Here is a 26,128-nt window from a genome sequence, read left to right as displayed (position 1 = left end):
ACAGAACAGCACAGTACAGGCCCTTCGGCCCACGATGTTGTGCTGAGCGTTTATCTTAATCTAAGATCAATCGAACCTACACACCCCTCAATTTCCTGCTGTCCATGTGCTTGGCCAGCAGTGGCTTCAATCTCCCTGATGTCTCTGTCTCCGGTTCCTAATTCCAACGTTTGTAGGGCTTTATTACCATGCTCCACCCAGCTACAGTAAATATTAATAAAGGATTACATTGTTTAATGTCAATATGACAGAGAGAATCTGGAAGCAAAGCTAATTACCAAAGCTGTAGACAAAGATACTGCTGGGATCTACTGCCAGGACCAGTGTGGACTTGGTGTAATTTGTGTTTGTCAATCTTTCCTTTATCTCCTGTGTTATTTGTTTGGCAGTGATTGTTGAGATGGCCTGTAGTCTGAATACACATTCGTACCTGATAGAATTCAAAGACCATTGGTTACAGCACTTTGGTAAACTCTTTTAATTAAAAAGATGGTTTTATTGTCAAAGTTTAAACTGAAGCACGGAGCAAACGTTAGTGCTGTAATTTATACAGTCTCCTACCTATTCCCCGAAGATTGAACTTTCCTTCGAACCTGCAAATAAAACTGAGTAAATGTTTACTCTTCAACAGAGTTCCATGCACCAGGAATTTGTCTTCCGCTGGGATTTTAAACCAACAGAGCAGTAATGCAGTGTTCGGAATCACGGATAGCACAGGTAACTCTGGGTCAGAACATTACACAGACACAGCACAGGACGAGAGTATTCAGTTTATCAAGTTTAGATCAGTGTGTTGCTGGAAAAGCACAGCATGTCAGGCAGCATCCGAGGGGCAGGAAAATCGACGTTTTGAGCATCAGGAATAGAATCCTCCATTCCTGAAAAAGGGCTTTTGCCTGAAACATCGATTTTCCTGCCCCTTGGATGCTGCCTGACCTGCTGTGCTTTTCCAGCACCACTCTAATCCAGACTCTGGTTTCCAGCATCTGCAGTCATTGTTTTTACCTAGTTTATCGAGCATGTCAGGGCTCTTTGTGAGATCAAACCAATTAATTTGATTCCTCTGCTCTTTCCCCATAGCACAACAAATTTTCAGCGATTCAGCCCATTCCAGTTCACAGCTAACTGCACAAAAACATGATCTGTCTGCTTCTACTGTTTCGTTCTCAGGCCAATTCCCTTCAAATCAGTGAGAGTCAGGAAACCATTTCTCCTCATTATTCTGTAAGGGCCCTCGCTCCTGAGCGCATGTTGCTGGGAAGAGATGAACGGGCATCCTCCACGCCATCCACTCAACTCCCTCACACCCAAACCATTCCCACACAATCCAGAGATTTCACACCCACATCCACAGCCCGACAGCAGGACAGTACTGAGGGAGTGCCGCACTGTCGGAGGGTCAGTGCTGAAGGAGCGGGCACTGTCGGAGGGTCAGTGCTGAGGGAGTGCCGCACTGTCGGAGGGTCAGTGCAGAGGGAGTGGGCACTGTCGGAGGGTCAGTGCTGAGGGAGCGCCGCACTGTCAGAGGGTCAGTACTGAGGGAGCGCCGCACTGTCAGAGGGTCAGTGCTGAGGGAGCGCTGCACTGTCGGAGGGTCAGTGCTGAGGGAGCGCTGCACTGTCGGAGGGTCAGTGCTGAGGGAGTGCCGCACTGTCGGAGGGTCAGTGCTGAGGGAGTGCCGCACTGTCGGAGGGTCAGTGCAGAGGGAGTGGGCACTGTCGGAGGGTCAGTGCAGAGGGAGTGGGCACTGTCGGAGGGTCAGTGCTGAGGGAGTGTCGCACTGTCGGAGGGTCAGTGCAGAGGGAGTGGGCACTGTCGGAGGGTCAGTGTGAGGGAGTGCCGCACTGTCGGAGGGTCAGAGCTGAGGGAGTGGGCACTGTCGGAGGGTCAGTGCTGAGGGAGTGCCGCACTGTCGGAGGGTCAGAGCTGAGGGAATGGGCACTGTCGGAGGGTCAGTGCTGAGGGCGTGCCGCACTGTCGGAGGGTCAGTGCTGAGGGAGTGCCGCACTGTCGGAGGGTCAGAGCTGAGGGAGTGGGCACTGTCGGAGGGTCAGTACTGAGGGAGCGCTGCACTGTCGGAGGGTCAGTGCAGAGGGAGTGCCACACTGTCGGAGGGTCAGTGCAGAGGGAGTGAGCACTGCACATGAGGAGATATTTTTGAATTTTACCCGGAGTTTTATGATCTTTAGAGGGTTAAGCTGAGGGACAGTGAGCCCTGTATTAATAATCCTTTGTCAGATAGTTGCCATGTTTGGTTTCAGAGATTGTCTGAATTCCATTTGTTATCGCCGGGGAGACAGGCCAGAGAGGAGGTGTCCTTACCTTCCTGGGTTTGATCATGGCTCCACTTTGGGCACTATGTCTGAAAAAGGAATGGGGTCTGATTATGAAAGGCCACATCCCCTTTAATGTGTTCAGGAAATCACAGCATCTCCACGGCACTCAGCAATGAGGCCATTCACTGTGGAGCGCTGGGCCCCTTCCTGTTCCAGAGACCCCCACCCCCACAGTGACATTCCCCACCCCCACAATGAGGGCCCCCACCCCACAGTGACATTCGCCCCACCTCCACCCCCACAGTGACAGGCCCACCCCCACAGTGAGGGTCCCCCCACACCCACCACCACCCCCACAGTGACATTCCCCACCCCCACAGTGATGTCCTGGCCAGTTCCCCTCCTGGCCTGTGTCACAGTGCCCTGTGAATGCTGTCAGGGTGCTGCTGGAGTGTTAGGGTCAAGGTGAGTCCGTGATTAAGAAAGCGAATGCAATGTTGTCATTTATCTCAAGAGGGTTGGAATATAAAAGCACCGTTGTGCTACTGAGACTTTATAAAGCTCTGGTTAGGCCCCATTTGGAGTACTGTGTCCAGTTTTGGTCCCCACACCTCAGGAAGGACATACTGGCACTGGAGCGTGTCCAGCGGAGATTCACACGGATGATCCCTGGAATGGTAGGTCTAACATATGAGGAACGGCTGAGGATACTGGGATTGTATTCATTGGAGTTTAGAAGATTAAGGGGAGATCTAATAGAAACTTACAAAATAATACATGGCTTGGAGAGGGTGGATGCTAGGAAATTGTTTCCATTAGGCGAGGAGACTAGGACCCGTGGACACAGCCTTAGAATTAGAGGGGGTAAATTCATAACAGAAATGCGGAGACATTTCTTCAGCCAGAGAGTGGTGGGCCTGTGGAATTCATTGCCGCAGAGTGCAGTGGAGGCTGGGACGCTAAATGTCTTCAAGGCAGAAATTGATAAATTCTTGATGTCACAACGAATTAAGGGCTACGGGGAGAATGCGGGTAAATGGAGTTGAAATGCCCATCAGCCATGATTGAATGACGGAGTGGACTCGATGGGCCGAATGGCCTTACTTCCGCTCCTATGTCTTATGGCCTTATGGAAAATGCTTGATATCAAAGAATACCAACTGCTCTGCAGCCTGTTCCTGATGAACAATGAAGCACACAGAGGGGAAAGTGAAACACACTGCTTCCCCTCTGCACCAAACTCTCACCGTGCTCCAGATCCCCAGGAACACATACTCACTCAGCACCACTCCTCCCTGAACAGCACACATGCAGATAACTGCCTACCACTATGCCATAGCCTCAGGTTTACACAGGCTATTGGTGGGGTTTAACTCAGACAAGAATGGCCATCATTGTGCCCCACTGTTCCCTAAGTCATCACAAATTATCAAATTGTGTGAAACCCCAATGAGATCAACTAGACACAGACAGGGTCCGGGAACACTGGAGAGTGTTGTTCCTCTGTTCAAGAAGGGCAACAGGAATAAGTCAGGAAATTATAGGCTGGTGATCCTTAACTCAGTGATAGGGGCAGTAGATACTTAGGGACAGGATAGATTCATATTTGGGAAAAACATGACTGATTCCGGATAGTCAGAGTGGCTTTAAACAGGGAAGGTCTTCTCTCACAAATCTGATTGAGTCTTCTGAGGAAGTGATGACAATGATCGATGAGAGCAGGGCAGTGGGTGTGATCTACATGGACTTTACTAAAGCATTTGACAAGGTAGGCTTGGTCACAGCAGAAAGGAGGTAGTGTGAAGGGGTGTTTTTCTGACTGGAGGCCTGGGACTAGTGGTGTTCCCAGCAAGTACTGGGAACAGTGTTGTTTGTAAAATATAAAATGATTTGTATGAAAGTATAAGTGGTTTGATTCAAGAGTTTGCAGAAGATGCAAACATTGATAGAGTTGGGGATGGTGAGGAAGGTTATTAAAGGAAACAGCAGAATTAGATCAGCTGAAAAGTTAGACAGAGAAACGGCAGATGGAGTTTAATCCAGACGAATGTGAGTGATGCATTTTGGGAGGTCAGATGGAAGAGGAGAGTATACAGTAATTGGCAGGACCCTTTGGAGTACGGATATACAGAGGGATCTCGGGGTATACAGGGGCATGGATATACAGAGGGATCTCGGGGTATACAGGAGCATGGATATACAGAGGGATCTCGGGGTATACAGGGGCATGGATATACAGAGGGATCTCGGGGTATACAGGGGCATGGATATACAGAGGGATCACGGGGTATACAGGGGCACGGAGAAACAGAGGGATCTCGGGGTATACAGGGGCACGGATAAACAGAGGGATCTCGGGGTATACAGGGGCACGGATATACAGAGGGATCTCGGGGTATACAGGGGCACGGATATACATAGGTATCTCGGGGTATACAGGGGCACGGATATACAGAGGGATCTCGGGGTATACAGGGGCACGGATATACAGAGGGATCTCGGGGTATACAGGGGCACGGAGAAACAGAGGGATCTCGGGGTATACAGGGGCACGGATAAACAGAGGGATCTCGGGGTATACAGGGGCACGGAGAAACAGAGGGATCTCGGGGTATACAGGGGCACGGATAAACAGAGGGATCTCGGGGTATTCAGGGGCACGGAGAAACAGAGGGATCTCGGGGTATACAGGGGCACGGATAAACAGAGGGATCTCGGGGTATTCAGGGGCACGGATATACAGAGGGATCTCGGGGTATACAGGGGCACGGATATACAGAGGGATCCCGGGGTATACAGGGGCACGGATATACAGAGGGATCTCGGGATATACAGGAGCACGGATATACAGAGGGATCTCAGGGTATATAGGGGCACGGATATACAGAGGGATCTCAGGGTATACAGGGGCACGGATATACAGAGGGATCTCAGGGTATACAGGGGCACGGATATACAGAGGGATCTCGGGATATACAGGGGCACGGATATACAGAGGGATCTCGGGGTATACAGGGGCACGGATATACAGAGGGATCTCGGGGTATACAGGAGCATGGATATACAGAGGGATCTCGGGGTATACAGGAGCATGGATATACAGAGGGATCTCGGGGTACACAGGAGCATGGATATACAGAGGGATCTCGGGGTATACAGGGGCATGGATATACAGAGGGATCTCGGGGTATACAGGAGCATGGATATACAGAGGGATCTCGGGATATACAGGAGAATGGATATACAGAGGGATCTCGGGATATACAGGAGAATGGATATACAGTGGGATCTCAGGGTATACAGGAGCATGGATATACAGAGGGATCTCGGGATATACAGGAGAATGGATATACAGAGGGATCTCGGGGTATACAGGGGCATGGATATACAGAGGGATCTCGGGATATACAGGAGCATGGATATACAGAGGGATCTCAGGGTATACAGGAGAATGGATATACAGAGGGATCTCAGGGTATACAGGAGCATGGATATACAGAGGGATCTCAGGGTATACAGGGGCATGGATATACAGAGGGATCTCGGGGTATACAGGGGCATGGATATACAGAGGGATCTCGGGGTATACAGGGGCACGGATATACAGAGGGATCTCGGGGTATACAGGGGCATGGATATACAGAGGGATCTCGGGATATACATGAGCATGGATATACAGAGGGATCTCGGGATATACAGGAGCATGGATATACAGAGGGATCTCGGGATATACAGGAGAATGGATATACAGAGCGATCTCGGGGTATACAGGGGCACGGATATACAGAGGGATCTCTGGATATACAGGAGAATGGATATACAGAGGGATCTCGGGATATACAGGAGAATGGATATACAGAGGGATCTGTATATGCTGGGTATCGGGTCCTTCGTTCTGGTGAGAACATGAGCAAGACGAATGTAGTGTACAAAATACCATGCAAGGACTGCACTAAACACTATATAGGACAAACAGGAAGACAGCTAACAATCCGCATATATGATCATCAACTAGCCACGAAACGACACGACCAGCTATCCTTAGTAGCCACACACGCAGACAACAAGCAACATGAATTCGACTGGGACAACACTACTATCATAGGGCAAGCCAGACAGAGAACAGCCAGGGAATTCCTAGAGGCATGGCATTCATCCACAAACTCCATCAACAAACACATCGACCTGGACCCAATATACCGACCACTACAGCGGACAGCTGAAACTGACAACCGGAAGCGGCAGGGACAGACCACTATAAACACCGGAGGAAACATCAAAGAAGCGCTTCGCAGGAGGCTCCCAAGCACTGATGATGTCGCCTAGCCAGGGGACGAAACGTTTGCAACAAAAACTTCCAGCTCGGCGAACAGAACCACAACAACGAGCACCCGAGCTACAAATCTTCGCACAAACTTTGAATACAGAGGGATCTTGGGGTATACAGGGGCACGGATATACAGAGAGATCTCGGGGTGCAAGTCCAGTTCCCTGAAAACAGCAACATAGTAAAGAAGGTGTATGTCATGCTTGCCTTCGGTCGTTGGGACACTGAGTACAAAAGTTGGTATGTCAGCTGTATAAAACTTTCATTAGGCCACCTTTGGAGTATTGTGTGCAGCTCTGGTCACCATGTGACCAGAAGGATGTGGAGGCTTTGGACAGACTTACAGGTTTACCAGGAGGCTGCCTGGATTGGAGTGTATTGGCTATAGGAGAGGGTGGATAAATTTGGACTGCTTTCACTAGAGCTTCAGAGGCTGGGGGGATCCTGACGTAATAATGAGAGGCATGGACACATGCATAGTTGGAGTCTTTTTCCCAGAATGGAAAGATGAAACATCGGGAGCATAGGTATAAGGTGAAAGGGGAAAAGTTCAGTGGAGATGTGCAAGGCAAGTTTGTTTTACAGAGAGTGGAACGCACTGTCAGCGGAAATGACAGAAACAGATACAATAGCAATGTTTAAGATACATTTAGTCAGAGACATGAACAGACAGATACGGACCATTGCAGGAAGGTGAGATGAGTTCAGAATGGTATTGTGGTTAGCACAGTTAAGGTGGGCTGAAACGCTTGCTCTGTGCTGCACTGTTCCATGTTTTATGTTTTAATTGCCCCTCTGTCAGTACAGTGACCAGTGTTTTACATGGAACCCCAGATAGGTCTCACCTCTGCCCTGTGTAACTGAAGTATGAGCTCCCTTCTCTTATATTCAATTCCCTCCACAATAAACCATCACTTTCTCTCAGTTTTCCTGATTACTTGCAGTACTTGCAGACTAACCTTGTGTGATTCATGCAGCAGGATACCCAGACCTCTGCATGTCACAGCTCTGCACCCTCTCGCTGTTTGGGTAATATGCTTTTATATTTCTTTCTCCCAAAATAGACAATGTCTCACTTTTCCACATTGTATTCTGTTTGCCAGATCTTTGTCTATTCCCTTGACCTCTCCATTTCCCTTTGTAAGCTCCTTATCTCCTGTTCAAAGCTGACTCTCCCAACTAGCTTTGTCTCCTCAGTAGATATGGTGCCAACAAGTGGGTCCCTGATGGCTGTGGGTTTGTCCAGACACTGACCTGTGTTCAGTCTCTAAGGTTATCACATCCAGCAGCTGAAGGTCTTCAGTGTTGAAGGTTGACTTTAGCTGAGGAAGACAGTTGGGATGAAATGTGAGTGATCAGGAAGAGATGACAGTGTTTGAAACATTACTGTCCATTACTGTCCACAGGGGACTAAACCCAGAGGCAGAATAAGCTCAAAACTCAGTGACAGGACAGAGGGTCACACTGAGTGGGCTGGAGGATGAGAAAACTCTGACCTTTTTAATGTTGTTGTTTAATGGTATTTTGAAGATCAAATTATCAAAAGGTACATCTGGCCTCAGCCCTGAGTCTCCACGACAACTGAGGATCTGTGAGGAGGTTGACAGTTGGGGGTGGGGTTGGGGATTGGGGGAGTGGGGGAGTGGGGGAGTCGGGGTGGAGGGTGGGGGTGGATTGTGGGACATGAGGGTGGGGGTGGAGTGTGGGGGGGGGTTAAAGGGTGCAATTGGCCCCTGCTCCTGTGACTTGCTGAGAATCGGTGTGAGGGAGGGGAGAGGAAGGGTGGGGTAGGTGTGGGGGGAGTGGGGAAAGTGTGGGGGAGGGTGGGGAAGGTGATGGGGTAGGTGTGGGGGAGGGTGGGGTAGGTGTGGGGTAGGTGTGGGGAAGGTGTGGGGAAGGTGTGGGGGAGGGTGGGGAAGGTGTGGGGGGAATAGGGAAGGTGTGGGGGAGGGTGGGGAAATTGGGGGGGAGTGGGAAAGGTGCGGGGGGAGTGGGGAAGGTGTGGGGGGAGTGAGGGGAGTGGGGAAGGTGTGGGGGGAGTGAGGGGAGTGGGGAAGGTGTGGGGGAAGTGGGGAAGATGTGAGGGGAGTGGGGAAGATGTGAGGGGAGTGGAGAGGTGTGGAGTTGGGGGTGGGGCTGGGGGTTGGGGGTGGGCGTGGATTGTGGGACATGAGGGTGGGGGTGGAGTGTGGGGGGGTTAAAGGGTGCAATTGGCCCCTGCTCCTGTGACCTGCTGAGAATTGGTGTGGGGGAGGGGAGAAGAAGGGTGGGGTAGGTGTGGGGGGGAGTGGGGAAGATGTGGGGGAGGGTGGGGAAGGTGTGGGAGGAGTGAGGAAGGTGTGGGGGAGGATGGGGAAGGTGTGGAGGGGAGTGGGGAAGGTGTGGGAGGAGTGGGGAAGGTGTGAGGGGGAGTGGGGAAAGTGTGAGGGCAAGTGGGGAAGGTGTGGGAGGAGTGGGGAAGGTGTGGGGGCGAGTGGGGAACGTGTGAGGGGTGTGGGGAGGAGTGGGGAAGGTGTGGGGGGAGTGGGGAACGTGTGAGGGGTGTGGGGAGGAGTGGGGAAGGTGTGGGGAGGAGTGGGGAAGGTGTGGGGGGAGTGGGGAACGTGTGAGGGGTGTGGGGAGGAGTGGGGAAGGTGTGGGGAGGAGTGGGGAAGGTGTGGGGAGGAGTGGGGAAGGTGTGGGGGGAGTGGGGAAGGTATGGGGGAGTGTGGGAGAGGTGTGAGGGGGAGTGAGGAAGGTGTGGGAGGAGTGGGGAAGGTGTGGGGGGAGTGGGGAAGGTGTGGGGGGAGTGGGGAAGGTGTGGGGGAGTGTGGGAGAGGTGTGAGGGGGAGTGAGGAAGGTGTGGGAGGAGTGGGGAAGGTGTGGGGGAGGGTGGGGAACGTGTGGGGGAGGGTGGGGAAGGTGTGGGGGAGGGTGGGGTGGGCGGGGGAGGGTAGGGGAGGTGTGGGGGGGAGTGAGGGGAGTGGGGAAGGTGTGGGGGGAGTGGGGAAGATGTGAGGGGAGTGGGGAAGATGTGAGGGGAGTGGAGAGGTGTGGAGTTGGGGGTGGGGCTGGGGGTTGGGGGTGGGGGTGGGGGAGGGTGGGGAAGGTGTGGGGGGGGGTGAGGGGAGTGGGGAAGGTGTGGGGGGAGTGGGGAAGATGTGAGGGGAGTGGGGAAGATGTGAGGGGAGTGGAGAGGTGTGGAGTTGGGGGTGGGGCTGGGGATTGTGGGTGGGGGTGGGGGGTGAGGGTGGGCGTGGATTGTGGGACATGAGGGTGGGGATGGAGTGTGGGGGGGGTTAAAGGGTGCAATTGGCCTGTGACCTGCTGAGAATTGGTGTGGGGGACGGGAGAAGAAGGGTGGGGTAGGTGTGGGGGGAGTGGGGAAGGTGTGGGGGAGGGTGGGGACGGTGATGGGGGGAGTGGGGAAGGTGGGGAAGGTGTGGGGGAGGGTGGGGAAGGTGTGGGGGGAGTGGGGAAGGTGTGAGGGGGAGTGGGGAAGGTGTGGGAGGAGTGGGGAAGGTGTGAGGGGGAGTGGGGAACGTGTGGGGGCGAGTGGGGAAGGTGTGGGGAAGGTGTGGGGGCGAGTGGGGAAGGTGTGGGGGCGAGTGGGGAAGGTGTGGGAGGAGTTGGGAAGGTGTGAGGGAGAGTGGGGAAGGTGTGAGGGGGAGTGGGGAAGGTGTGGGAGGAGTGGGGAAGGTGTGGGGGGCGAGTGGGGAAGGTGTGAGGGGTGTGGGGAGGAGTGGGGAAGGTGTGGGGGGAGTGGGGAACGTGTGAGGGGTGTGGGGAGGAGTGGGGAAGGTGTGGGGAGGATTGGGGAAGGTGTGGGGGGAGTGGGGAAGGTGTGGGGGGAGTGGGGAAGGTGTGGGGGAGTGTGGGAGAGGTGTGAGGGATAGTGGGGAAGGTGTGGGAGGAGTGGGGAAGGTGTGGGGGGTGTGGGGAGGAGTGGGGAAGGTGTGGGGGGAGTGGGGAATGTGTGAGGGGTGTGGGAAAGGTGGGGAAGGTGTGGGAGGAGTGGGGAAGGTGTGGGAGAGGGTGGGGAAGGTGTGAGGGGTGTGGGGAGGAGTGGGGAAGGTGTGGGGGGAGTGGGGAATGTGTGAGGGGTGTGGGAAAGGTGGGGAAGGTGTGGGAGGAGTGGGGAAGGTGTGGGAGAGGGTGGGGAAGGTGTGGGGGGGAGTGGGAGGTTTGGGAGGAGTGGGGAAGGTGTGAGGGGGAGTGGGGAACGTGTGGGGGCGAGTGGGGAAGGTGTGGGGAAGGTGTGTGGGCAAGGTGTGGGGGCGAGTGGGGAAGGTGTGGGAGGAGTGGGGAAGGTGTGAGGGAGAGTGGGGAAGGTGTGAGGGGGAGTGGGGAAGGTGTGGGAGGAGTGGGGAAGGTGTGGGGGGCGAGTGGGGAAGGTGTGAGGGGTGTGGGGAGGAGTGGGGAAGGTGTGGGGGGAGTGGGGAACGTGTGAGGGGTGTGGGGAGGAGTGGGGAAGGTGTGGGGAGGAGTGGGGAAGGTGTGGGGGGAGTGGGGAAGGTGTGGGGGGAGTGGGGAAGGTGTGGGGGAGTGTGGGAGAGGTGTGAGGGATAGTGGGGAAGGTGTGGGAGGAGTGGGGAAGGTGTGGGGGAGGGTGGGGAACGTGTGGGGGAGGGTGGGGTGGGCGGGGGAGGGTAGGGGAGGTGTGGGGGGGAGTGAGGGGAGTGGGGAAGATGTGAGGGTAGTGGGGAAGATGTGAGGGGAGTGGAGAGGTGTGGAGTTGGGGGTGGGGCTGGGGGTTGGGGGTGGGGGTGGGGGAGGGTGGGGAAGGTGTGGGGTGAGTGAAGTGGGAAGGTGTGGGGGGAGTGGGGAAGATGTGAGGGGAGTGGGGAAGATGTGAGGGGAGTGGAGAGGTGTGGAGTTGGGGTGGGGCTGGGGGTTGGGGGTGGGGGTGGGGGGTGGGGGTGGGCGTGGATTGTGGGACATGAGGGTGGGGGTGGAGTGTGGGGGGGGGTTAAAGGGCGCAATTGGCCCCTGCTCCTGTGACCTGCTGAGAATTGGTGTGAGGGAGGGGAGAAGAAGGGTGGGGTAGGTGTGGGGGGAGTGGGGAAGGCATGGGGGAGGGTGGGGAAGGTGATGGGGAGGGTGGGGAAGGTGGGGAAGGTGTGGGAGGAGTGGGGAAGGTGTGGGGGAGGGTGGGGAAGGTGTGGGGGGTAGTGGGGAAGGTGTGAGGGGGAGTGGGGAAGGTGTGGGAGGAGTGGGAAAGGTGTGAGGGGGAGTGGGGAAGGTGTGGGGAAGGTGTGGGGGCGAGTGGGGAAGGTGTGGGGGCGAGTGGGGAAGGTGTGGGAGGAGTGGGGAAGGTGTGAGGGGGAGTGGGGAAGGTGTGAGGGGGAGTGGGGAAGGTGTGGGGGCGCATGGGGAAGGTGTGAGGGGTGTGGGGAGGAGTGGGAAAGGTGTGGGGGCTTGTGGGGTGGGCTGGGGAGGGTAGGGGAGGTGTGGGGGAGAGTGGGGGAGGTGTTGGGGAGAGTGGGGGAGGTGTTGGGGAAGTGTATTAATGTGAAGAAGTTTGAAGGGACAGGGATGATGGGAAAAATGCTGAATACAAATTGTGTACATTCCCCACCCCCATGCACCCCCCCCCCCCCCCCCCCCCCGCACACGCCACACCCCCACCCCCCACCCCCCGAGGTAGGCCAGAAAGAGTAAGGATAGAGAGTCCTTTATTAATGAGCAAGATTGACTCTGGAGGAGTTTAACGACAATGTAAAGTAAATTGTTCATCGTGACTGCCCCAAGTGTGTGTTTCTGGATTGATTTCTAGTTCTGAAGGTGTTGGGAAGGCGTTGACTTTAGTCGGTGTGTTTTCCAGTCAGCGCAGGGGCCTGTCTGTTACTCGGGAATGATGTGTCCTTGGGGACTCAGTGTCTGCTGTGTTCTCTTGGGCGTTACTCACTGCGTGAGGTGTTGCTGTGTTTGTATACACTTACCCAACTTTCTGTAACATTCCAGATATTGTCCGATCCGAGGTTCACGGAACTGAATGACATCAAAGTCCTGAAGAAATGCACTGAAACAAAAAGCAAAGTGTTTGTTTCTCTGTTTCTCAAAGACTAGCTAACATCAGAGGCCATTCACCCCACTGAGCCTGTCCTGCCATTTAATATGATTCTCCAACTCAACACCAAATTTCCAACGTCTCCCCAGACTCCTTCATACCTTTAATGGCGAGAAATGTAAGTATATTTCTCTTAAATATGTTCAGTGACCTCACCTCCACAGCATTTTGTGGTAGAGAATTCCACAGGATCACCGGCCTCTGCGTGAAGACATTTCACCTCATCTCAGTCCCAAATGATTTAGAGATTGAGATCCAATCCTGATTTTGACCCCTTGTTCTGGGCCCCTCAACTAGGGGCAGTATCATCCCTGCATCTAGTCTGTCCAGCCCTGTCAGAATTTTATACATTTCAGTAAGATCTCCTTGCATTCTTCTGAACTCCAGTGAATACAGACCCTGTAAACACACCCTCTGCTCCTGCAACAAACCTGCCAATACAGGAATCAATCTAGTGAACGGTCCCTTGATGTGAGTACACCCTCTCATGGGTAAAGAAACAATACTGTGCACAGTACACAGCGAGTGGGCCCACTGTACACCAGCAGGAAGATTTCCTGCTGCTGTTATCAAACCCTGTTACAATGACAGCTCCCATTGCATTTTCCTTCCTACCAGCTCGCTGTACCTACATTTCCTGCGATGTATGTACCAAGGTCCAAATATACATCGATATTTCCCAATCTATCACCATTTAAATAACACCCCACCATTCAGTTCCTGTTATCAAGGTAAAGACACCATCCTTATCCACATTACACTGGATCAGACATACAGCTACCTGTTAGGAGGTACAGAATAGAATGGGAGGGAATGATCCACAAACTCTGACAGAAACCGTAGTGTAGGATGAAATGTCCAGGTAGAAATATTGAATGCTTGTGATATCACAGGCTTAAAGGGCCAAATGGCCAACTGCTATTGTCTATTCTATTATAAAGACTGGCGATAATCACAGGAAATTCTAATCTCCGTATTAACTGGAATAGCCATGTGAATAATGATTGGCTGGATGGGTTTGCTGAGCATCTTTGGGATGGTTTCTTAGAGCAGTTTGTTCTGGAACCGAGAGAGCGAGAGCGAAAGAGCGAGAGAGAGAGAGAGCAGGTTCTATTAGACTTGGGACTGGGGAATGTGACAGAATTAATTAATAACCTCAGAATAAACGCCCCCAGATAACACCAAACACAATAGGGTTAAACTTGATTCCAGTTTGAAAGAGAGTAACTCTGAGAGTAACTCTGAGAGTGGCTCTGAGAGAGGGTCTGGGAGTGAAGATAAGGACTTCCATCTAGAGTGATGTGAACTGAGTCAGGCTGAGGTGACCAGGTGGATTCACCCTGGTAAATGTGGAGTTCAGGGGAGGGTGGGATGTGGACAGGCTTAATAACCTGCGTGGCCTCTATCTGCACTTTCAGGAGTCTCTGGTTTTGTTGATCTATATTTGTAGATATTAGGCTTAGAGATAGTTCATGAGAGAAGCAACAGGAAACATGTGAGAGGATATTTCTAAATTCTCAGAATAAATATATTTCTATCAAAACGACACCTTCCCAAGTGGAGAAGCTACTGCTCATGGTAAATGAAAGCATTTGGAGAAAACATCAAGCTGAAGGAAAGAGCATCTACTTGCCTCTTGGTGAGGGGCAGATCAGAGGCACGTTCGGAATATAAAGAGCAGCAGAGAATGATGAAAGGTAAAATCAAACAGAGGAAAAGTGAGCGAGAAATGTAAAACCAGAAAGCAAGAGTGTTTACAAGTCTGAGAAAGGAAAACAATCAGTAAAGTCAATATTCTATAAACTGACATGATGAAGCTGTTAAGGTGTGGGGTCAAACCCAACCTGTGCTAGAGAGTGAGATTACGGTATAGTTTTGGTGGGACAGAATTGATGGGCCAAAGGGCTTCCTCTGTATTCTATATCTTTATTAGTAACAGGCTCTTGGAGACTTAGTGCACTTAGATTTTCAGAAGGTGCCATATCAAAGGTAATTAGAATCAATACAATCCCTACAGTGTGGAAACAGGCCCTTCGGCCCAACCAGTCCACACCGACCCGCCAAGGAGTAGCCCACCCAGTCCTACTCCCCCTACCCTATATTTACCCCTGACTAAAGCACCTAACCGACACACCCCTGAACACTATGGGCAATTTAGCATGGCCAATTCACCCTGACCTGCACATCTTTGGACTGTGGGAGGAAACCCACGCAGACACGGGGAGAACGTGCAAACTCCACACAGACAGTCGCCTGAGGCTGGAATCGAACCTGGGTCCCTGGCGCTGTGAGGCAGCAGTGCTAACCACTGAGCCACCGTGGAAAATAAATGCTTATAATGTGTCAAGAGCAACATATTCACACAAAAACAAGTTTGGCTGCTAGCAGGCTATAAGATTTAATTTGATTTATTATGGTCACGTACCTCAGTACAGTGAAAAGCTTTGTTTTGTGAGCAGTTATAGGTGGATCACAGCTGACAAGAAGATGAAGAGTATGTATAAATAATTGACAGGATGTCATGAGTGGGATCCTGCAGGGAACCCTCAATATTTACAATTAGCTCAATGTCTTAGTTGAGAGAGCAAAGGCATGGCAGCTAAATTCACAGACGCGATCAAAATAGGAAAACATATTGCAAAGACAATATGAAGGAAGCTGCAGACAGATACAGATACGTTGACCAGGCAGACATATGCCAGATGGAGTGGGAAAACGTGAAATTATTCTTACTGTCAAGTGAATATTACTTAACTAGAGAGTGACAAAAGAATGTCGAGGTGCAGAGAGATTTAGGTGTTTGTTAGCATGCAGGTACATCGTGTAATCAAGGCAGTTAATGGGATATTATCTTTTAGTACAAGAACTGAACATAAAACAAAAGATGCTCTGCTTCAGTTATACAGGGTGTTGGTGAGACCACATCTTGAATACTTGGTGCAGTTTTGATCTCCACATTTAAGGAAGATTTTAAAACTTTGGAAGTGGTTCAGAGGTTTGCTAGATTAATATCTGGAATGAATGGGTCAATGTATGAGGAAAGGTTGGACAGGGTGGCTTGTTTCCATTGGAGTTTAGGAGAATAAAGGATGACTTGATGGAAGCATACAAGATCCTGAATGATCTTGACAAGGCGGACATGGAAAGAATGCTTATCCTTGTGGGTCAATCCAGAACTAGAGGGGATTGTTTCCAAATTAGGGGTGGCCCTTCCAGGGGAGAGAGGAAGGGAGATGTTTTTCTCAGAGGGTTGTGTAAATTTGGAATGCTCTGCCTAAGATAATGTGCTTTGTTTGCTCTCTTCCTGCTGGAGTGGACTATTTCACATTTCCCCACTTCATTCTATATTTCACGTCACCTGTGTCCTTTGAACAACTTATATTCTGCCCAGCTTTGTGTCATTAGTAAATGTGATAACTGTACCTTCTATTCCTGCAGTTAGGTAGCTGATAGAAACTATAAGCAGTTGAGGTCCCAGCACCAATTCATGTGACACACCACTCGTAACATTTCATCAACCTGAAACATGACCCAACTCTGTTTCCCCTCTTTGGCAGCTAATCCTCTACCCAATCCAAAATGCTCTCCCCTCACTCTGGGTTTTTGGTTGTTGCAATAACTTAGTCCATCTACCAGTTCTCCTCTATTTACAGTGTGTTACTCCCTCAAAGAATGTTAATAAATTAGTTAAACATGATTTCTCTCTCACAGAACTGGGTGGCACGGTGGCACAGTGGCACAGTGGTTAGCACTACTGCCTCACAGCGCCAGAGACCCGGGTTCAATTCCCGCCTCAGGCGACTGATTGTGTGGAGTTTGCACATTCTCCCCGTGTCTGCGTGGGTTTCCTCCGGGTGCTCCGGTTTCCTCCCACAGTCCAAAGATGTGCAGGTCAGGTGAATTGGCCATGCTAAATTGTCTGTAGTGTTAGGTAAGGGGTAAATGTAGGGGTATGGGTGGGTTTCACTTCGGCGGGTCGGTGTGGACTTGTTGGGCCGAAGGGCCTGTTTCCACACTGTAATCTAATCTAAAAAAAAACTCGTTTCCTCAGATACTGAAGCAGTCCATGTTCAAATGCAACAAGATCTGGACAATATCCAGGCCTGGGCTGACAAGTGGCAATTCATGCCACACAAATGCCAGACAATGGCCATCTCCAGTAAAAGAGAATCTTGACATTCCATGCCATTCAATGGTGTTCCCAACACTGAATCCCCCACTGTCAACATCCTGGGGGTTACCATGAACTAGATACTCGAATGGACTCACCACATAAACACAGTGGCTACAAGAGAAGGTCAGAGACTAGGGACACTGCGGTGAGTAACTCACCTCCTAACTCCTCAAAGCCTGTCCACCATCTACAAGGCACAAGTCAGGAGTGTGATGGAATACTCCCCACTTGCCTGGATGGGGGCAGCTCCAACAACATTCAAGAAGCTTGACACCATCCAGGACAAAGCAGCCGCTTGATCAGCACCACAACCACAAACATCCCCTCCCTCCACCACGGGTGCTCAGTGGCAGCAGTGTGTACTATCGATAAGATGCTCTGCAGAAATTCACCAAAGATCCTGACTCAGCACCTTCCAAACCCATCACCACTTCCATCTAGAAGGACAAGGGCAGCAGATACTTGGGAACACTATCCCCTGCAATTTCCCTTCCGAGCCACTCACCATCCTGACTTAGAAATATACCACCGTTCCTTCACAGTCATTGGGTCAGAATCCTGGAATTCCCTCCCTAAGAGCATTGTGGGTCAACCTACAGCACATGGACTGCAGTGGTTCAAGAAGGCAGCTCACCCCCACCTTCTCAAGGGGGGGGCAACTAGGGACGGGCTATCAATGAGAACCCAGCCAAGGACACCCACATCCCACAAGCGAATAAAACATAACTATGTTGGCACTGCTTGATTAGCTTCAACCTTTCCTAGTGCCCTGCTATACATCTTTAATTATAGCTTCAAACATTTTCCCTGTGTCTGTGTTAAGATAATTGACATGTAGTTTCCTGCTTTCTCTATGGTCCTCTCTTTTTGAACAAACAAATTACATTTGTGATTTTACAATCTAATGGACCCTTCTCGGAATCAAATGAATTCTAGAAAATTAAAACCAATGTGTCAACAATCTCACTGACCACGTCCCTCAAGGATCTGACTGAGCTGGGTGAGGTTTTTCCTGTAAACCTAACAGCTTCATCATGTCAATTTGTAGATCAGCTGGATTCAATTGGACCACCATCGTTTTAGGGGCGTTATTCTTTGACCACTGTCTATCCCCTCATTCATTGCAGTATCATAGTCATCTTCCCAGATCAGTCATGGGGTAGAGTAAATGGTTTGGAGATTTCTTTCTATTAAATTGGAACTCAATTTATAAAAGTACTATAAATCAGAACATTTTTCACTAATACCTTGGTATATTGATGACACAGGAGACGTGGTCAATGATGGTACAATGACTGATGTTGGGTGTGAACTTGTGAAGATCTCGGAGGGTGAAGATGACATGGTTCTTTCCGAGGCAGTTGAGGATGAGGTGGTCCTTCCTGAGGGAGTTGGGGATGAGGTGGTCCTTTGTGATGGAGTTGGGGATGAGGTGGTCCTCTCCGAGGGAGTTGAGGATGAGGTGGTCCTCTCCGAGGGAGTTGAGGATGAGGTTGTCCTCTCCGAGGGAGTTGAGGATGAGGTTGTCCTTTCTGAGGGAGTTGGGGATGAGGTGGTCCTCTCCGAGGGAGTTGAGGATGAGGTGGTCCTCTCTGAGGGAGTTGAGGATGAGGTGGTCCTTCCTGAGGGAGTTGAGGATGAGGTGGTCTTCTCTGAGGGAGTTGGAGAAGTGATGGGGTCTGAGGAGCAATGTAAAATTAAAGTTAATTTTGTAAATTCAAGGAAGAAAACAAGACACCATAATTTGCAGGATTGTTTTGGAAAATAAACATTGAATATTCGTTAAACAAATTTATGTAGATCTTATTCTGTGGAAGATTCTAGATGAAGTGGAATTATGGAATCAGCTGAGAACCATAAAAAGTGTAAACTAATGGGAAAGCGACCATTCTCCGAGGGGGGCCAGTGAAACCTCAGCAGTGAGTGAGGAAGCTCTGTCCTGGACAGTGACTGTGGCTGAAGGAATTGTAACACATATTAATGAGACCAGCCTCCCATTAGTGAAGGAAAGGAACACACTCACATCTCATGTCAGTCCATTCCTTACAGCTCAGGGACTGCTCCTGAAGTCGAGCAATTGCCATTTCTTTTATTCACTTGTGGGATGTGGGCAGCACTGGTTGGGCCCAGTATTTATTGCCCATCCCTAGTTGCCCCTTGAGAACGTGGGGGTGAGCTGTCTTCTTGAACCGCTGCAGTCCATTTGCACAGGAGGTCAGTGGGTCAGATGATCAGAGGGTCAGTGGGTCATTGGCCAGTGTGATTGGAGCAATGGGTGGAGCTAAATGTTGGGACTGGTTTCCACAGAACAATGTGGATCCTCACCGGGCTAAATATTCACTGGGTTTCCGACTGATTGGTCCGAATGAATCCTGCAGCATTGAGGGTTACGTTACTGGGAATGCAGACTGAACCTCATCCCATCCTTAGAGAACTACCAGCCAATCAGACACTGGACAGCTCAGTGGACTCATCAGTGCCATCTTGGAAAGGTGGTCACTGTTGGAATTACAACCATGGGGCCCAGAACAGGGATCCCAGTGGGGAGAGGGAAGGTGGAGATCTGGGTTTGAGAAGCTAAACGTGGAGGGAGGAAAGGAGTAATGGTGTTTATTCATGGGGTAGAACATAGAACATAGAACATAGAACAATACAGCACAGAACAGGCCCTTCAGCCCACAATGTTGTGCCGAACATTTGTCCTAGCTTAAGCACCCATCCATGTACCTATCCAATTGCCACTTAAAGGTCACCAAAGATTCTGACTCTACCACTCCCACAGGCAGCGCACATGCCCCACCACTCTCTGGGTAAAGAACCCACCCCTGACATCCCCCCTATGCCTTCCACCCTTCACCTTAAATTTATGTCCCCTTGTAACACTCTGTTGTACCCGGGGAAAAAGTCTCTGACTGTCTACTCTATCTATTCCCCTGATCATCTTATAAACCTCTATCAAGTCAACCCTCATCCTTCTCCGTTCCAATGAGAAAAGGCCTAGCACTCTCAACCTATCCTCGTACGACCTATTCTCCATTCCAGGCAACATCCTGGTAAATCTTCTCTGCACCCTCTCCAAAGCTTCCACATCTTTCCTAAAGTGAGGCGACCAGAACTACACACAGTACTCCAAATGTGGCCTAACCAAAGTCCTGTACAGCTGTAACATCACTTCACGACTCTTGAATTCAATCCCTCTGCTAATGAACGCTAATACACCATAGGCCTTCTTACAAGCTCTATCCACCTGAGTGGCAACTTTCAAAGATCTATGTACATAGACCCCAAGATCCCTCTGCTCCTCCACCTTAAATGCCACACCATTTACCCTTCCCCTCCCCATGGCAGCTACAATGACGGCAGGGAGAGGAGGCAATTAAGTGGCCATTCAATGACCAATGAAGAGTTTTGAATGGATGGGTCATACACACCCCCACCCTACCCCCTCCCAGCCCCTCTGCACCTTGTTTCCATGAGATTTCAGGTGGTTAGGGTCTGGTTGGGAGATGTTAGGCCATGGTCCTGTTGGACTCCTCCTCCCCCCTCCGCATCACCCCCATCCCTCCCTCCGTCCCTCTCCACAGAGGAGTGTAGGGTGGGGCCTCTTCTTCCCACAGTCTCCAGGGCAACTCCAAATTCCACAGCCCATTACCAAAGACGCCCACGCCACTGGGGACAGAGTGGACCAATCAAAGTTGGGAAATAACTGCTGAGGCTGTTGGAGGATGGTTTTGGATGATTCACTGCCTAACATCTGTCTTCAAAGAATCAAACCAAGGGATAGTGGCAATGTCACTGGCCTGGGAGGGCTAATGTATGAGGGTATAGCTTCAACCCCAAACAAAATGTGAAGTTGGAAATCTTTATTAACAGTGACCATCAATTGTCATAAAAATCCAAATGTCCTTCTGGGAAGGAATCTGCCCTCCTTCCTGGGCTGGCCTACATGTGACTCCAGACCCCTCTGGAAATGGCCCAGAGAGCCTCAAAGGCAAAGGCAGTTAGAAACCAACAGGAACTGGCTCACCAGTGATCCACACTTCCAGGAAGAGGATAATGGGAAGAGTTAACGGTGGTCCCACAACAGGAATCAACAGACAACATGCAATGGAAGAGAAAGAGTTTGGTTCAAAAGTAAAGATGGGAGATGTCTTATTGCTGGGAAAAGTGACATTTTGTCTTGTATTCACCAAAAAGGCAACAGCCAACCCGACCAACCCGACAAATTAAACAAAGCTTAGAAGCTAACTGTTAGTCATCATGAACTTGTAATTTCTCCATAGCACTGCCTCTCCCAATCAAAGTCAACCTGCCAAATTGCCGCTCCTGCCATACAGTACTAATATCAGCATTTTCCAAGCATTGGTATTCTTGCTAACTGTCCTGATGACTGCGATCCTTTCAGCTTTGACAACCCGATTGTTATTCTCTACAATTCTCAGGGAAAGCCAGAACCAAACAGTCAAAGAGAGGCAAGTCAGCTGGAATTGTCCTTGGATTTACCTGTTGGAGAGGGAGATGTTGGAGTGCTTGATACATTAGCTGAAGCAGAAGAAAACAGAAAAAAAAATTAATGGTCCTGCACAAGTCAGAATTCATTCAAACAATCAACAGCCTCACCTTCATCTCCCTACGCTCCCGGATAAATGACATTGAACATTTCTTCCACCGCCCCCACCTCCGCCCAACCTCTGAGGACCCCTTCCCCTTCTCCTGCCCCAACACATCCCATCCACCTGGACAGCCCGCGGTGGTCTGTTATCCCCTCCCCGACCTCTTCATTTCCAACTGCTGCCGTGATATTAGCCACCTCAACCTGCCCACCCCCCTCACCCACTCCAACCTCTTGCTCTGGCAATGTATAGCCTACCACCTCCTCCACTCCAACCCAACATCGTTGCACGGTGGCTCAGAGGTTAGCACTGCTGCCTCACAGCACCAGGGTCCCAGGTTCGATTCCAGCCTCGGGTGACTGTGTGTGGAGTTTGCACGTTCTCCCCGTGTCTGCGTGGGTTTCCTCCGGGTGCTCCGGTTTCCTCCCACAATCCAAAGATGTGCAGGCCAGGGGAATTGGCCATGCTAAATTACCCATAGTGTTAGGAAAATGGGTCTGGGTGGGTTACTCTTCGGAATGTCGGTGTGGACTTGTTGGGCCAAAGGGCCTGTTTCCACACTGTAGGGAATCTACTCTAATCTAATTGCCATCAAACCTGCAGAAATGGAGGGTGCAGTGGTAATTTGGCGCACCGACCTCTACACTGCTAAAGAGACCACTCCTGCTGCTGTCCCCTCGACCATGACCTCACCTCCCATCACCAAATCATCATCTCCCAGACCAGCCACAACCTCATCACCTCTGGGGATCTCCCATCCACAGCCTCCAACCTCAGTCCAGAAACCCCGCACTGCCCAGTTCTTTCTCCTACCCAAAATTCACAAACCTGATTACCCCAGTTGACCTATCGTCTCAGCCTGCTCCTGCTCTACCGAACATATCTCTGCATACCTTGACACCGTCCTGTCCCCCTTGGTCCAGGACCTCCTCACCTATGTTCAGGACACCACTCACACCTTTCACCTCTTCCAAGATTCTCATTACACCGGCCCCTAACGCCTCACCTTCACCATGGACATCCGCCACGACAAACGTCTCAAAGCCCTCCGTTTCTTCCTCTCACGCCGTCCCAACCATTTCCCTTCCACTGACACCCTCATCTGCCTGGCTGAACTGGTCCCCACCCTCAACAACTTCTCCTTCCAATCCTCCCATTTCCTCCAAACCAAAGGGGTAGCCATGAACACCTGCAAGGGACCCAGCTATGCCTGCCTCTTTGTCAGGTACGCGGAACAATCTATCTTCCACAGTTACACCGGCACCACCCCCAACCTGTTCCTCCGCTATATTGATGACTGTATCGGCGCTGCCTCGTGCTCCCACCAGGAGATTGAACAGTCCATCCACTTTTCCAACACCTTCCACCCCAACCTTAAATGCACCTGGACCATCTCAGACACCTCCCTCCCCTTCCTAGACCTCCAACACCATCTCCGGCGACCGACTAACCATGAACATCTCCTCCCAGCCCACCGACTCCCACAGCTACCTAGACCACATCTCCTCTCAGCCCACCGACTCCCACAGCTACCTAGACTACATCTCCTCTCAGCCCACCGTCTCCCACAGCTACCTAGACCACATCTCCTCCCAGCCTACCTCCTGTAAAAACTCCATGCTTTATTCCCAACTCCTCCACCTCTGCTGCATCTGTTCCCAGGATGACCAATTCCACCTCAGAAAATCCCAGATGGCCTCCTTCTTCCAAGGTCGCAATTTCCCTTCCCACGTGGTTGACGATGCCCTCCAGCACATCTCCTCCACTTCCCACACCCCTGCCATTGAACCCCACCCCTCCCAACACAACAAGGACAGAACCTCCCTGGTCCTCACCTTCCATCTCACCAACCTCCGCATACCTCGCATCATCCTCCGCCAGTTCTGCCACCTACAAACAGACCCCACCACCAGAGATATATTTCCCATCCCACCCCATCAGCATTCCGGAGAGGTCATTCCCATCGCGACTCCCCCATCAGGTCCACAACCCCCACCAGCCCACATCCCTCTTCTGGCACCTTTCCCTGCCACCGTAAGATGTGCAAAACGTACACCCACACCACTCCCCTCACCTCTGTCTAAGGCCCCAAAGGATCCTGACAGAAATTTACCTGTACCTCTACTGTCATCCATCTATAGTATCCATTGCTCCCACTGTGGTCTCCTCTATATTGGGAAAACAAGACGCCTTCTTGCAAATCATTTCAGGGAATACCTCTGGGACACTTGCACCCCATCAACCTCACCGCCCCGTGGCTGAACACTTCAACTCCCCCTCCCACTCCACCAAGGACATGCAGGTCCTGGGCCTTCTCCATCACCAAACCGTTACCACCCAACACCTGGATGAAGAACGCCTCATATTCAGCCTTGGGACCCTGCACCACATGGGATAAATGTGGATTTCAACAGTTTCCTCATTCCCCCTCCCTCCAAATTATCCCAGTCCTAAGCATCCAACTCGGCACCACCCTCCTGACCTGTCTAACACCTTTCCCATCTATCTGCTCCACCCCCTCTCTGACCTATCACCTTCTTCTCCACCTTCATCTACCAATCGCATTCTTAGCCACTTTACCCCCTAACCCCACCCCCTCCCATTTATCTCTCAGCCCCCCTGCCCACAAGCCTCATTCCTGATGAAGGGCCTGAAACGTCGATTCTCCTGTTCCTTGGATGCTGCTTGATCTGCTGCGCTTTTCCAGCAACACATTTTCAGCTCTGTCTCTCTCTCTCTCTCTGTCTCTCTGTCTCTCTCGGCTCCTTCTCTGTCTATCCCTATAGGAGTTATAGGGAGGCAGTCACACCTAAGTTACAGGATAAAGGGAGCTGGGTGACCACCAGGAGAGGAAATGGGAAGAGGCAGACAGTGTAGGGACCCCCTGTGGCCATTCCCCTCAATAATAAGTATACCGTTTTGGATACTGTTGGGGGGGGTGGGGAGCCTACCAGGGGAAAGCCTCAGTGGCCAGGTCTCTGTGGCTCAGAAGGGAAGGGGGGAGAATAGGAGAGTGATAGTGATAGGAGATTCAATGGTTAGAGGAACAGACAGGAGATTCGGTGGTCACGAACAAGACTCCCAGATGGTATGTTGCCTCCAGGGTGCCAGGGTCACGGAGGTTTCTGATAGAGTCTACAGGATTCCTAAGGGGGAGAGAAGGGAGCCAGAAGTTGTGGTACACATCGGTACCAATGACATAGCTAATTAAAGGGATGAGGACCTGAAAAGTGAATATGAAGAGTGAGGTTGGAAGCTAAAAGGCAGCTCAAGTAGAGTGGTAATCTCAGGATTGCTACCAGTGTCTTGGGTGAGTGAGGCTAGAAACAGACACTGAACGAATAGATGAACAAGTGGCCTCAGGGCTGGTGTAAGAGGGAGGGCTTCAGACGTGTGGATCATTGGGATACCTTCTGGGGAAGTTGGGACCTGTACGAGAAGGATGGGTTGCACCTTACCTGATGGGACACCAATATCCTGGGCAGGAGGGTTGCTCAAACTCATTGTGAGAGTTTAAACTAGATTGGCAGGGGGTTGGGAACCATAGCTACAGATCAGATGATGGAGTAGGTAGTAAACAGGCAGATACTCTGGGCAGAGAGTCTGTGAGGAGGGATGGACAGGTGATAGGGCAAAGGTGCAGTCAGTGCGATGGGTTGAAGCATGTCTATTTTAACACAAGAGGTGCCAGGTGATGAACTTAGAACATGGATCAGTACTTGGAACTATGATGTTGTGGCCATTACGGAGACATGGATATCACAGAGGTAGGAATGATTGTTGGATGTTCTGGGGTTTAGATGTTTCAAAAGGAATAGGAAGGTTGGTACAAAAGGTGGGGGAAGTGGCATTGCTATTCAGGACTAGTATCACAGCTACAGAAAGAAAGGTTGTTGGAGAGGGTTTGTCTACAGAGTCAATATGGGTGGATGTCAGAAACCGGAAAGGAGCGGTCACTTTAATGGGAGTTTTCTACAGACCCCCCCATTAGCAGCAGAGACATGCAGGAGCAGATTGGGAGACAGACTTTAGAATGTCTCTCAAAATCCTCTCCAAGACTTTGCCCACCACTAACGTAAAACTGATTGGCCTGTAATTTCCAGGATTATCCCGATTCCCTTTCTTTTATAAGGAAATAACATTTGCCACCCTCCAATCATCTGGCGCTACTCCAGTGGACAATGAGGATGGAAAGATCTACAGTTCAAGGATGGGAATTGGGATAATCCTGGGAATTACGGACTAATAAGTCTTATGTCAGTGGTGGGCAAATTATTGGAGAGGATTCTAAGAGACAGGATTTAAGAATACTTGGAAAAGCATAGCTTGATTAGCGATAGCATGGTTTTGTGAGGGGCAGGTCATGCCTCACACACCTTCTAGCATCCTTGGAGGATGTGACAAAAAGCATTAATTAAGGAAGAGCAGTGGATGTGGTGTACATGGATTTTAGCGAGGTGTTTCCCCATGGGAGGCTCATTCAGAAAGTAAGGAGGTATGGGATACAGGGAAACCTGGCTGTCTGGATACAGAATTGGCTGACCCATAGAAGACAGAGAGTGGTGGTAGATAGAAAGTATTCAGCCTGGAGCACGGTGACCAGTGGTGTTCCACAGGGAGCGGTTCTGGGACCTCTGCTCTTTGTGATTGTTATAAATGACTCGGATGAGGAAGTGGAAGGATGGGTTA

At 51.0% G+C, this 26,128-nt stretch overlaps 1 protein-coding gene across 1 annotated transcript in view; it reads right to left on the bottom strand.

Annotated features, from left to right (window-relative positions):
* Positions 1 to 24,943, bottom strand: part of adgrg4a (adhesion G protein-coupled receptor G4a) — a 77,110-nt gene extending 52,167 nt beyond the window's left edge. The window contains exons 1-8 of the mRNA XM_087992300.1: positions 24,898 to 24,943; positions 21,330 to 21,368; positions 18,074 to 18,505; positions 12,525 to 12,604; positions 7,858 to 7,925; positions 2,323 to 2,362; positions 562 to 605; positions 279 to 430 (exon numbers count right to left, since the gene is read on the bottom strand). Of these exons, the coding sequence (XP_087848426.1) occupies positions 279 to 430; positions 562 to 605; positions 2,323 to 2,362; positions 7,858 to 7,925; positions 12,525 to 12,604; positions 18,074 to 18,505; positions 21,330 to 21,368; positions 24,898 to 24,943 (901 nt within the window). The remainder of the gene's footprint in view (positions 1 to 278; positions 431 to 561; positions 606 to 2,322; positions 2,363 to 7,857; positions 7,926 to 12,524; positions 12,605 to 18,073; positions 18,506 to 21,329; positions 21,369 to 24,897) is intronic.
* Positions 24,944 to 26,128: the final 1,185 nt, after the last annotated feature.

The sequence above is a fragment of the Chiloscyllium plagiosum genome, unplaced genomic scaffold, assembly GCF_037043375.1.
Source record: "Chiloscyllium plagiosum isolate Xiang-an unplaced genomic scaffold, Cpla_swu_hap1 HiC_scaffold_11, whole genome shotgun sequence".
In the NCBI taxonomy this organism is placed as follows: Eukaryota; Metazoa; Chordata; class Chondrichthyes; order Orectolobiformes; family Hemiscylliidae; genus Chiloscyllium; species Chiloscyllium plagiosum.
Note: the sequence above shows the minus strand (reverse complement) of the source record. Positions and strands in the feature narration are given on the sequence as shown.